Source organism: Hemitrygon akajei, chromosome 11, assembly GCF_048418815.1.
Source record: "Hemitrygon akajei chromosome 11, sHemAka1.3, whole genome shotgun sequence".
NCBI classification, from domain to species: domain Eukaryota; kingdom Metazoa; phylum Chordata; class Chondrichthyes; order Myliobatiformes; family Dasyatidae; genus Hemitrygon; species Hemitrygon akajei.
In genome coordinates this window covers 42320863-42334805 of record NC_133134.1, presented here as the reverse complement: position 1 = coordinate 42334805, position 13943 = coordinate 42320863, and the positions used below count along the sequence as shown (strand labels likewise).

Sequence of the window (13943 nt, the reverse complement as noted above, 5' to 3'; positions counted from 1 at the left end):
GCTTGCAAGCAACAGCATCATTTACCTGACTGGGAGTCCACTCTTTATTGTTAACATCACTGAGGCTTAGGTTGGAATTTAACAGGACAGGTGGAACCTCTGCGGCAAGAACTGATGGAACTGCCTTCACTGTTGTCACTGGATTCTCCACATTCCTCAGCACCTGATTTAGAATGAAACAGAAGGTTATTTACTGGACGATGAAAGCAAGTTTTGAAGTAACATTGGGGAAATATAGATGGCACATTCCTCTATCACTGAAATCTCACATCACTCACCTGCAGAACACAGATCTGCCGTATGGGTTGTGGTGCTCTGCCGATATTCTCGACAAATCTCTCATTTGAGATAACACTGATGAATATCTGAGGATTTATGCGTCGGAACACGCCACTGGGAATTCCAGACACCAGGCTTCCCAGACCCAGCAGACGACTTGTGTCATTGACCTAGATGTAAATTAAAATACAAATCGCAAAGCTTTCAAAACACAATCAATAGTAAATTTGCAAATTGTGCTGTATAACAATCTCATTATATTCCCATTCCAGATGGAACCAAGTAGTTCGTTAGAAGTAGTTGAAAATACTTGCTGTTACTCTAGTTAAAGAATTTTCCAGTGCTGAACATGAATGGAACTTACATAACAGGAAAATGACAGACATAGTAGAAGCAATATCCTGGGAATCTCTAAAGACCTCAAATAGACAACCCTGACAGCTTTTCACAGACAATATACCAATATCTCTACGATGGACATACAATTCCTTTTTAACTATTTATTCAGTTCACCACGAGAAACTTAAATGCAGATATGACAATGACTTTCTGGAATACACTTGGGTCACAGAATCATTCAACTATCCTGGGCCACACATTCTGTGATGCATCCAAATTCACCCACCTCATTCCACCTCTCCCCCATCACAAACTTCATCCTCCACCCGGACAATGACTCTCCCTGCTGACCTAACTCCTACGGCAACTACAAAAAGTGTATCCCCAGGCTTGGCAACTTATACACTCAGGCTGTTATTTTGCTGGACATTTCCCCCTTCATTCTCTTTTCCCCACCTTCAGTCGCAAACATTAAGTGAAGGCAATTGTAGAGCTGAGGGGAACTAACTGCAATGGGAGTAAATTCAAAAAACTCAGTATAGGCACAATGGGATTCATAACTTTAGCATTAAATCTACACAAAGCTCTTTGAAATAGTTTGTCTAATATAGGTATTAAAACTAATTTACATTAAATGCTCATGCTAATATACTATAGTCTTCAATTTTCTCAATGTCTTGGTACCACCAGAGTCATTGCTTCTTACCTTGAAGCCACTCGTTAGTAACTTGCTCACTATTGAACTAGACTGGCCAATGTTCCAGCCTCTGACGTTGCCCAGACTTGGCAGGGCTTGCTCCAGAGTGTTCCCATCAATATTATCAACCTGTGACAATGACAGTCCAACAGCAGTTTGCCCCAAGGTGTTCAAAGTGCTGACTGAAAAGTTGTCGATTTTACCCACTAGAACAACTGCCAACTGAAAAAGACGCAAAGGAAAATTATTACTTTTATCCATCCAAGAAAACACTTCACATGAACTGAAGGTGTTCCACCATTAATTTATTATTACCTTCAATTGCTCATCTGTTGGCTCTTCGGGAGGTACTGGACCATCGGTAGACGTGTTGGATGTTAGGTTAAGTCCGCAGACTTTGTTTATCCTTCCGATTAAAGACAATGTTTGCTGTGCAGTCAATTTCTGCAGCAGATTAGTTTTGGTAATGAAGCACAGAAGAGAGTTTGGCAGACTGTAAAAGAACATCAGTCAGTGTTAGCATGGCCATATCACTCAGTGCTCTAGAAATTTGCATCCCACAGCTATAGCAAGGCTTGTTACAAATATCATCATTAAAGATTTCAATTGATTTGCAAATGTAATATTTATTCGGACATTTGAAGTGGCACAGAACCAAATGTGATGCAAATTTCATGTGCAATGTGTCAACTGCCAATTCAGAGAATATTTCAAATAACTTCAATATCCATACAGACCTGGTAAGTCAGGTCACAGCAAGATCCTTTCTAAGAATCTAACGTATGCCTCTGCAATTCCAGTCTGTCACCTCCGTCAACATTCACTATTCTATAAATTTTCTTACTGAAGCAAAAGTTTCTACTGAATCAAATGATTCTAAAGTATTGGCTCCCAATCATATTTCACCACAAGCATTTTCCAGTTATATATCAAATATATCCAAATGCTACTCCCAAAATATTACTTCACGGTAACTAACAGACTATCAATCCAACTGTACTAATGCAAGTGTTCAATCAAATTCTATAAAGCTATAACCATAACTATAAAGCTATAACTCTTCCAGGTTGAAGAAGAGGGCGGGGAACATCATAAAGGACTCCTCCCATCCTGCGCACGGACTGTTTGATCTGCTTCCGTCTGGTTGGCGCTTCAGATCCCTCCAGACTAAGACTAATAGGCACTGGAGAAGTTTTTTCCCTACTGCGGTCACTTTGCTGAACAGTTAACTGCCGGTTAACTGTCGGCTAACTATTACTTGGATTGCACTACCTGTATGTATAATCTATATTTTCATTTATATTTATCATTATTATTGTTATGAGCAGAGAGACAACATCTGCCGGAAGTAAATTCCTTGTATGTGCATAGGTACTTGGCAATTAAAGTCTGATTCTGATTCTGATTCTAATCATACTTTATTGCAACACTTTATCTACGACTCACATCTTTGTTTTTATATTCTAGTCCTCTCCCTCTCAAATTTCAGTGTGAATTCTATCATATTATGATCACTAAGAGTTCCTTTACCTCAAGCTCCCTAATCAAACCTTATTCATAACACAATTCAGAATTGCCTTCCTCCTAGTGGGCTGAACCACAAGCTGCTCTAAAAAACCATCTCATTGGCATTCTACAAATTTCCTCTCTTGGGATCCAGCAACAACTTGGTTCTATGCTTTCCAATCCTATGTCACCATTTTTTAAGGATATTATTTCATTTCTTTTTACTAAAAGCGCCACCCACCCTCTCTGCCTACCTGCCTGTCCTTTCAATACGAAGAATATCCTTGGATGTTCAGCTCCCAAATCTGACCTTCTTTCAGCCATGATTCTCTGAGGCCCTCAATATCACACCACCCAATCTCTAACTGCGCCACCAGGTCATCTACCTTATTCTGTTTACTGTGTGCATTCAAATATAACACCTTTATCACCCTTTTCGATTTTCCCCCATGTTACACTTCAACTCATCCCAATGACTGCAATTTTGCTCTGTCACCTGCCTGTGCTTCATCACATCCTCAGTATGCACTGCATCAACTCATGAAGCAACTGTCCCATCCTCAGACCATCGCTCCGGTTCCCGTCCTCCTGCCAACTTGGTTTAAACCCTCCCCATTACCCTGATATATACACAGGATGGAGAAATACTAGTTACTAATGTTGCAAGAAAGAAAAGGAAAGTAACACAGCATCAGACCCCAAAACAAGTCAGCAGCTCTGCAAGCAGATGGATAGAGAGGATTAGAGACTGATAAGGATTGGGTGCAGAAGAAAGGATAGAAAAAGCACTTGATAAAGGGAATACACAAGAAGAAGCATCTTGTCCGTAAGTCACGCAAATATGCAGGAAGACCCTATTGACTTGAGGAACAAGCCCAAGTGAGAGAAAAGACACAGGGACATCAGTCTGTATTCATATGAATGTGTGCCCATGAACACCGCTGAAAAAGAAGAAATTAAAAAGCAAAGAAGGGTAAAAATGGCTACCCATTTCTGGCTCTAATGGGAACATTACTGATGAACTTAGTTGGTGCAGGATACAAGCTTAGTACTAGCGTAATGCTACTACGACGCCAGTGACCTAGATTCAATTCCCATTCCACTGCTGTCTGAAAGGACTTTGTATGTTCTCCACATGTCCACGTGTGTTTCCACCAGGAATCTTGGTTTCCTTCCATATTACAAAGACACAAGGATTAGTAGGTTAAGTGGTCACGTGGGTGTAATTGGACAGCACTGGCGCATTGGAACAGACGGGCATATAACCACTCTGAATCTCTAAAATTACATTCAGTGTTACTAAAATGACATGGTACCTATTTAAAACATAACATACCGTTCCATTCACTGAGCAAAATAAAGATCAAATGTTAATACAAAGTGAATTGAGATTTCTAAAACCTTAATTACATGAATTAAAATAGCTCATTTATTTTCTTAGAAAACATATGAATAATGATAAATTGAATTTAAAAATTAAATCAAAATTATAATTTGCAACAATGCCAGTTCTAGAATGCAACTTATTTGCTTCAATCCATAAATAAAATGAAATTCCATTTCACACATTGTGAAAATATCAATTCTTTGAACACATACCTTGAAGCATTAAAGTTTGGATTGTTTTTAACCAGTAAGTTAATGTAGGCTGTTGAGACCTCATCCGATAACATCAAATTTTCCACAAGTTTCAGGTTTTCTGCATTTGCTGCAAACACTTGAAGCTGCACAGAATTTGAAATTAGAAGATTTACCTCAGATAATAAGTGAAACTTAAATTTTCTTAGCCAATAGTAAGGATATAGCTGGAAGCTTGACACATATCAGATAGAAAACTGGTTGATTTTGGTTTACAGCTGTGCATTCACCTATCAGGATCTTGGATAAATACTCAAATTGTAACCTGAAGATATCAAGTGGATCCTACAACTGCATCCTCCAGCGGGCAGCTGCAGTGCACTTCTAGCATCTACTACATCATGTGACGATCAAACCGGGCGTTCCAAGTAAATTTCCATCTTTGCTTTGTGGAGTCAGGATGACCAGATGTAAGTGTCAAATGGGTTCTTTTATAATGCACAAAAATCCGGCCTATGTATTATATAAATCCCTTCCAAGAATGGTGGTGATTGAGTTGGAGAAGAGCTCGGTTGCATAAGGTAGCCAGGGCCTTTTTAACCCTCAGCTTATTTTGGGTAGCGACACCTGATATCTGACCTGGACCACTCCTGCATCCCTATTCTAGCATGATTAAATTTCTAAGCCTTCTACTCATGTGAATTCTGATTCTAAGAACTGAATAAAAAGGAGTACTTACCAATGTTTCATTTTCGGAGAATGATTGAAGGTCAGAGAGTGAGACTTGACTCAGATACAGTCCCAGATATTGAGAGAACCACGCAGTGGAGTTCAGGACTGGATCACGAGCATTGTAACATTTCGGTCTGGGTTCTAATGTACAAAATGAATAAAGTACTGTGATCATGGAAAAAGTACTTGAAAATTCATCTACTTTGTATCTCAACATTACTGGTTCATCTACCAACATAATTATCTTTATAATGTGAGCACAAGGTCTGGGTGGGAAATATCAATAACCATTTGACAGCAGCTCAGTGCAACTGCATTCTGCTTGTCGAGCTTGAACATAGACTGAGAAATCACCTACAATAATTAAAATATGGCTGAGGGTGCACATTCGGAAAGCGTCTTAAGTGATAACGGAAGATCCACTTGGATTTCCTATAACGAATGCAGGTTTCACTCTGAAAACTGATAGGATTGAAAATCATGACATTGGAAAAGGGATTTGTGGAGAGGATTGGCCTGTCAGATACAACACTTGACTTGACATGGAAACAAATCCACATAAATTCAGAGACACAAGAGATACTGCAGATACCGGAAATCTAGAGCAATACACACAATGTGCTGGAGGAGCTCGGAAGGTCAGGCAGCATCTATCAATGGGAAGGAACAGTCAATGTTTTGGACTGAGACTCTTCATCCAGACGGAAAAGGAAAGGAGAAGAAGTCAGGATAAGAAGGTGGGGGAGGGGAGGAAGTAATACAAGGTGGCAGGTGACAGGTGAAACCAGGAGAGGGGGGTGGTGAAGTAAAGAGCTGGGAAGTTGACTGTAGGAAGAGACAAACGGCTGGAGAAGGGGGAGTCTGACAGGACTGGACAGACCAGGGAAGAAAGGACAGGGGGAGGAGCACCAGAGGGAGGTGATGGGCGGGTAAGAAGAGAAGTTGTGAAAGAGAAAGGAAAACAAGGATGGGGAATGGAAAAGTAGAGGAGGGGGAGGGGCAATTACCAGAAGATCAAGAACTGAATTTTCATTCCCTCAGGTTGGAGACCACCCAGACAAAGTATAAGATCTTGCTCTTCCAACCTGAATGTGGCTTTATCATGGCAGTAGTGAAGGCCATGAACTGACATGTCAGAGTGGGAATGGGAAGAATTGAACTGGGTGACCATCGAGAAATCCTGCTTTTTCTGGTGGTTGGAGGGTAGGTGCTTGGCGAAGTGGTCTCCCAATCTATGTTGCATCTCACTGATATACAGGAGACCACACTGGGAGCACCAGATACAGTATATGACCCCGACAGACTCACAAGTGAGGTATGGCCTCACCTGGAAGGACTGTGTGGGGCCTTGGAAGGTGGAGGGGCAGGTGTGCCATATAAATTCAGATGGCGGTTTTCCAACAACTGACGGATTATGGGCGGCACCCTGGAATCGTTCAATGCCTGGAGTTAATCTGCAGCACTGAGAGTTCAAGCCCAGACAGCCGAGCATCAAACTGCAGAGAGCATGAAAATCTTGGATCTTATCTCTGCAAATCATCACCTCTGGGCAATCAGCCTCTGGATGGCCGTGAGTAACATTAACTCTGGCTGCTGATTCAATTTGACACAGGCAGTTTATAATAATTCCACCTCGGCAGCTTGGAAACGGGAAAGCATAACTTTACCTTGCTGTAGATAGGATTTGATACCATCATAGATTTCCTTCTGTTTGTCCACAGTAAGTTCTTTGTACGGAGCATTCAGCGCTCTTACGCTAAAGGTGAAATTTAATAACATTTAGAATTTCATCATCAGCTTGAGCTCAGTTACTGAAAAATTGAGTTTAAATTACGACAATAAAATGAGAGCAGATCAACAAAGGACCGAATGACAATGTGTCAACTCTTGCAGAGTTGGGCGTGACTCGAGTACATGCTCGATTTGCAAAAGAGTGGCCTCTCAGACTCTCTTTTGCATATTCTGATCTGATCGTATACAACACCATGAGCAACAAAGAAATTAAACATTCTTTGAAAGTATGCTACTTCCAGTCAATCAATTGGTTGCAGTACAGTGCAGACTTATTGAGAAAGCCAATATACAAAGTACATAGCATGATTTGCACACTGCGGTATTTACCCTTGGAATATACACTAAACATGCCCATGATCGTACTTACACTTTCTGGTAGGACAGGCACCCAATCCTCAGGCTGTTGTTGGAAGACAAGAGGGTAAAGGTGATAAATGGCAGATATGGTGTCAGCCTGAAATTAAGCCATTTATCTACCTCGGTGTCATTTAGTGCAGCTAAACTGCTGGTAAACTGAGGCCACACACCCTCGATGATTGCAGCTCGATTAGCAGGAAACAGTATACTCTGGGAAAGCAGAATGAAACGGGCTGTATTAGAATGAATGCCCATAAATGAAACAAAATGGTGTTATCCCCATAGCTTGTCAGAGGATTTTGACATTCAGCCCACTCATGGAGATCAACATCACTAAACAGGAAATATGTTTCAGCATCAAAGTCAGATTTTGCAGGAAATAATGTTAATGCTTCCTGATTCAGCTCCACAAGATCAAACTCCTCCACGTCAAATCGTTTGTCTGAGGTCACATCACTGCCAGTAATTTAAATGGGGCTTCTCACCCCAACACTGTATGCTTGGATTTTCCAATGGGAACTCGTACAGGTTTTAACCAGCACATCAGCTGTGATGAGAAAGGCACAGGGAAGAAATAAAAATCCACCAACCCAAATAATTCCCATCCATGTACACTTGTTAACATATTTGCACAGTATCTACTCCCATTACATCAGTGATCTTTTAAGTGTCAATCACCGGAAATCATTCTCAAATCGCAGAGTAATATTCGTGGTAACAAACACAAGATGCTGGAAATCCAGAGGAACACATAGAAAATGCTGGAGGAACTCAGCAGGTCAGGCAGCATATATAGAAATGAATAAATAATTGATGTTTCAGTCCGACACCCTTCATTAGGACTGGAAAGGAAGGGAAAGATACCAGAATAAAAAGGTGGGGGGTGGGGAGTAGAACGAAGCTTGTTGGAAGCTGATAGGTTTGTCCAGGTGGGTGGGAAAGGTCAAGGGCTGAAGAAGGAGGAATCTGATAAGAGACGAAAGTAGACCATGGAGGAAAAAGGAGGAGGAGGGGACCCAGAGGGAAGTAATAGGCAGGTGAGAAGATTTTAAATTAAGGTGTCCTTTCTTTATTTGAAGTCTCCAGTTTAATATGACTGCATCCTGCTACTGAAAAACTAAACAACTGCCTCTCACCTTTTGGGTGTTTTCATTGAATTGATCTATGAATGAAGCCAGTTTCTGAATGGGTTGGATGGAGACCAACACTGAGGTCAGCAGCCGGTTGTTATCGATGAATCCTGGCATGCTCAGCACATCAGCCAATTCACGGGGCTCAGTAACATTGAGCAACTGTAAACACACAAAATGAAATTCGATCGACATAACCAGAAACAGACCATGTAACACACCTGAATGCATGCTCAAAATAACTTTCAATTTGCATTAGACTATTGACAATCACCATGGCTAATATTATTTTAAGTGGCAAACTAACAATCACACCAGCTCTCGCACACACCGACTCACAGAAAGAAAAAATATTGGCTTTTACCTCAGGAACGAGGAAAAATGCATCTGTCAGTTTGAGCAATTTGGAGAAACTCTGGAAATAGCTGTTCAGGTAGATTGTAACGCTGCCATTTACATAACAACGTGGTGGGAACGCTGCAAGAAAACAAAATCATAAGTATCCGCTTTCAAACAGAGACGATATTTTATTTACTTTAAATGTGTGGTAGCTAGATATGTTGCCGGCTAACATAGCTGAATGATCTGGACACAGTGAAAACAAATACCAGTTACTCTTCTTTTTCATTGACGAATGCTTTTCGGACTTACCTGTGCTATTGAGGTAACCAAGGATCCATACTCTCAGCACGGTCTCTTTTGTTTCACGTGGCATATCGCTGAATCCATAATTGAGGCCATTTAGGCTAAACAAAAAAAAGTTAATGACATTTATTACATAAAACTAATGAAAACATTTTTAGTATCCTTCCTAAATGAGGCTTCAATGTTCACGCAGGCATCTAGACTGAAAGCTTATCCTAATTCCGTCATTAAAGTTGTTATGATGCCACGAACCTCTGACAACGAACACTCCCTTCCCCTTCTGTCTTTTTTCATTCCCAATTCCAGCTCCTTCGCTTACAACTTTCATTCTCCTCACCTGCCCATCACTCCCCTGTGGTGTCTCTCCTCCTTCCCATTCTCTTCTAGTATCATAGTCCTTCTTCTTCTGCCCTTTACCTCTTCCACCAATCATCTCCTAACTTCTCAATTTATTCCCCCTTCACCTGGTTTCACCTATCACTTGCCAACTTGTACTCATACCCCTTCCCCTATCTTTGTATTCTGGTTTCTACCTCCCTACTTTCTAGTCCTGATTTAGGGTCTTGGCTCAACATGTCAACTGTTTATTCCTCTCCATAGACGCTGCCTGACCTGTTGAGTTCTTCCAGCAATTTGTTTCTTCTCTGGATTTCCAGCATCTGCAGAGCCTCTGGAATCACAGACTTGCATACAAATCTTGATACAAAGCTGAAGTATTTCACAAATTCTATCTAGCTCTACCGTTATCTTTTTCTTGGAACTCATGCAGCATGCATTGCTGTCCAATGCAACTTTTGATAAATTTGCAACATATTTTGGAGTGTCTTGCTGCATTCAGATAAGTATGGCACTTCGAACTTGCGTCATGCAGGCACTACAGGAGTGCTGTACAGCTATGAACAAGTTACATACTTCTCCATGCAGCAATAGATTATTGTAAGAGAGAGACATTCACTCACACTGCTCGATAACCTTCACAGCTTAGATTTCTTCTCAGAAGAGGTCTCAGCACTGACTGAGAAATGCCAGCAATGAACGGCTGGAATTGCCTCTGGAACCACTTTCTCAGGAAGATGGTACTTGTTAAGTTTTCACTGGTTCTCACAGCCTCCCACAGGGCATTCATAAATGTGATCTTTGTCATCAGGGGAATTACTGTCATGTTCTGTGTCTGAAAGAAAACACAGCAGGTGATCAGTGAACAGAGAGATTTCTTGCACAGGTCTGAAACCAGACAATTCTGAATGAGAATGAAATTGGAATATTTCTGTATCAAAATATCATGCAGTAGAATTGGACAGAGCAACAACAGTCATGTTAGCTGCAGAAAATTCATTCCATGACAGTGTCTACATCTTTTAAATTATTTACCCTGTTGTTGAACATGTGCAGTGCCTCCATCAATGTGGCTCTGTCAAGCTTCTGAAGGAAAACAGTCAGGGCAGTTTCATCTGACCTATTCAGAGCCTTTGGACCAGTGAAGCACAGAAAGATGTCTGACAAGAGGTCACTGCTTAGATGTGAAAGCAGCAGAGGAGTCTGCAGAGATAAATGTGATATAAAAGAAGATTAAAACAGCCCAGAATACTGACGTGAAGTATCAACAAATAAGTAAGGCTCAACTAAGTACATGAGCCAATGTGCTCACAGAAGTCATTAACATACAGTCTTAACAGAGCTGCTCTACAACTACATTGCTTAATTTAAGTACAAATGGTGATTGCATGAAATTCTAGTCAGTGGCAATGCTTACCTCTGCACAAGCAAACTGTGCAATACTGAAGCTGCAGGTATGGCTTCTGTTAACGTTAATCAGGAAATTGTTCAAAGCCAAACTATGGAAAGAAAATAAAATCAATTTTAGAGAAGGAAATTAGTTGAGAAACAAACAACAAAACACCCACTTTCTTTGCTAAATGTTCATCATAAAATATAAATCAAACTTATACTTCTTGTCATCTGCCATTCTGGCACAATAGGTATTTGGGCATCCTCAATGTCAGATGCAGTCAGCCAATAACAACTTTAAAAAATCTCTTAAGCAAAGTGATTGTAGTCCAGTTCTTACCTGTTCACACCGGCACACAATCTTGTATCTGTTTGAAAAAGTAGAAAAGAATTAATACATGGGAACCATAACACAGATTAACCAAAGAATTCATTATAAGTGTGGTTTGAGCACTCACCATTAACTGTGGCATTATCAGGCTAAAGATGAGAAAGAACAATTATTAATTTAATACTTTTTCATTCTGAATTGATCTGATAAATGTAAGATGATTTTGTAAAGTGTTACTGGTGTTGAACAGTACTAGATTTTTTCTTACCCTGTCAGTAGGCTGGGCTTCTGAAAACAAACAGAAAACATTATTGTTACAAGGTTATCCTGATTACGTGCTATGATTCTTAACAGTAATTTATCAAAAAAGAAACCACACTGAAAGTTATTGACCCTGGAAGGAAGAGTACAAAAATGTAACATTTGAGCTGGCTCCACCATTGCTGTAATGCAGTAACCTGCCATCCAACCTTTGTGAAATCATGGCAGTTGGCATCTGGCTCATGAGTAACAATTCCCCTCCTCCCTTGAAACACGTTGTCGAGCAGATGCCGCATTACCAGATGCACTGAAACATTTATCAGAATACTGTGTAATATCTAAAACCATCTATTTAAGCCGATTGGGGAATCAACAGAACTCCAAAAGACTAGAAAATCTGCTGGTCCGACACCACCAAATCCCAAGAGCTTTACCACCCAAACCCTTCATTAAAATAGATGTCTTGACAAAAAAACTTAAGCTCTTTAGAGCATCAATTCCTGAGAATTTCATCAATGGTAACCACAGGACGTTGACTGGATGGCGTGGGGAAGGGGAATGAAGCAATGGTAATACCATTGACTGTCTACTGTGATTAAGATGATGCTCGCCTGCAGTGTAAAAGTTACTTGCCACATTTCATCACGTGTCCAAATGTTACCCTGGCTTGGTTCTGTGGGCACTGGCTGAGAAACTGTAAATGAATTTCAAAACGATGCAATCTGCAACAAACAACTCTAACTTTAACCTAATGAAGAAAAAGCTGAAGACAGTTAGGCAGAGGACACAATTCTGAAGAACTCCTGCAGCAAAATCATGGGGCCGTGACCTTGAGCAACTGCAACCATCCTCCTTTATATAAAGTATAACTCTAACTGCTGTGGGTCTTGCCGATTGATACCCAGTGACTTCACTTTCACCTGGGTGTCCTGATTCAGACTCTGATGGAAAGGGCCACCATTCAAGATTCACCTCTAGAATTTATCTCTATAGACTCTTGTTGGACCAAAGCAGTGGAGTTCTGAGCTGATTAGTTCTGAAAAACCCAAACCAGACATCAAACTAAGGAGATCATAACAGTTTTCTTCATTTTAAAAATGATTGCGAGTGGATGGCAATCATCGTGATTCAGGAAATTTATAGGAAATTGTGTAAGATTTTGCAGTAAAGGCGTTTGTTGAAATATCCAAGCATTGCAATTCAATATCTAACTATAGCAAGCACTTTCTCCTTCTCATGAGGCAGTTACCTGGAAAATCTCCAAGCAGCCCAACTTTCCGAACTTCAGACTCATTGTGCGAGGCTATCCAGACTTGAACTACGGTTTCATTCACTCCACTTCGAAGAGCTCGAAGGTTAAATCCAAGCAAGTCGATCAGATTCTGGGCACTCAGACCCTGAGATAAAAACACAAGTCATGAATGAACATTACATGTAATAATTTATTGCATCAAATTTGACATCAAACAAACCAACTGCAGGATGGAATGAGTTGATAAGGGATCAGAATTATTGCAAAATTTGTTTGGAGTTTCATTTATTACTGACGATGAAGTTTTTTTTACATTGCAAGATCTTCAGAGGAAATTGCACTGTCACTGATGTTGATCACCATAATCGACGGTCTTCATATCTTATCCCTGGAGACTGATTATTATGATAACTACATAACTACAGACTTCTGAAACTGAAGGGAAAAAAGCATTGCTGAATAAATTCAAAACATGTTGAAGTATGCATTAAATCAGGCAGTATATAAGGAGCAAGAAACCTGGTTAACAATCATGTTTTTATTTCAGATTTTCAGAACCTGCAGTTTTTTTAAATTTCCAGTGACAAGAGGATCTTCCTCTGTGGTTACCTGGATATCACACTTCTAACTTCTGCCTTTAAAGAAGGCTGTCCCTTTCTTCAGTCAGCATGGGAAAAGGGATGTCAAATAAAGTGATTGAAAGCAATGCATTAGTAAAGCAATCAGAGGTTTGCAATCAATAATTTGTACCTTCACTTCTTCCGGATTCAAATTCTTGAAAGTTGCAAAGTCCATGTTAACTCGATTATTTGCAAGAAACCTCAAGTTAAAAGTTGAGGCACCACCTGCAGAAAGAAGAGACACTTTAGAAATAAGTGCTGCAGTGCGACAGATTATACAGGATTCACTACGTTGGAGTAATTTTCAGCAAGTTTTGTGGGCTGCTCCAGGACTTCCATTTGGTTCTCTACTCTGTTGTCCTCTGATTTCCCACTGGGGGGAAATGCATTATACAGCTTTAAAGGCTTTATACGGACCCTTTCAGAATCTCAAAGATATTCAAGAACTCAGCTAATTGCTGCAGGATTCTCTGGTCAAGTGCTTGAGTGCCACTCATATTTTCAGTTGGGCAAATGCATTAGCAACCTCTGCAGTCACCAACGTTAAAAACAAACTCATCAACAGAGGGAGCTGGATTGTGTCCCTGCAGCGACAACATACTAACTCCAGGACATTCAGACCAGGGAACATTCTGAGTTCCTTCAGAACATCAGTTCAAGGATTCCAACAAGTATACATTGACATCAGAGTTGG

At 40.4% G+C, this 13943-nt stretch overlaps 1 protein-coding gene across 1 annotated transcript in view; it reads right to left on the bottom strand.

Annotated features, from left to right (window-relative positions):
- Window positions 1–13943, bottom strand: part of LOC140736333 (uncharacterized) — a 457303-nt gene that overhangs the window by 144382 nt on the left and 298978 nt on the right. The window contains exons 150-168 of the mRNA XM_073062333.1: window positions 13380–13474; window positions 12627–12774; window positions 11385–11404; window positions 11244–11265; window positions 11126–11153; window positions 10811–10892; window positions 10429–10596; window positions 10017–10228; window positions 9064–9158; window positions 8777–8889; window positions 8419–8574; window positions 7293–7492; window positions 6799–6887; window positions 5139–5272; window positions 4421–4545; window positions 1631–1808; window positions 1325–1537; window positions 279–449; window positions 26–163 (exon numbers count right to left, since the gene is read on the bottom strand). Coding sequence (XP_072918434.1) covers window positions 26–163; window positions 279–449; window positions 1325–1537; window positions 1631–1808; window positions 4421–4545; window positions 5139–5272; window positions 6799–6887; window positions 7293–7492; window positions 8419–8574; window positions 8777–8889; window positions 9064–9158; window positions 10017–10228; window positions 10429–10596; window positions 10811–10892; window positions 11126–11153; window positions 11244–11265; window positions 11385–11404; window positions 12627–12774; window positions 13380–13474 — 2387 coding nt within the window. The remainder of the gene's footprint in view (window positions 1–25; window positions 164–278; window positions 450–1324; window positions 1538–1630; window positions 1809–4420; window positions 4546–5138; window positions 5273–6798; window positions 6888–7292; window positions 7493–8418; window positions 8575–8776; window positions 8890–9063; window positions 9159–10016; window positions 10229–10428; window positions 10597–10810; window positions 10893–11125; window positions 11154–11243; window positions 11266–11384; window positions 11405–12626; window positions 12775–13379; window positions 13475–13943) is intronic.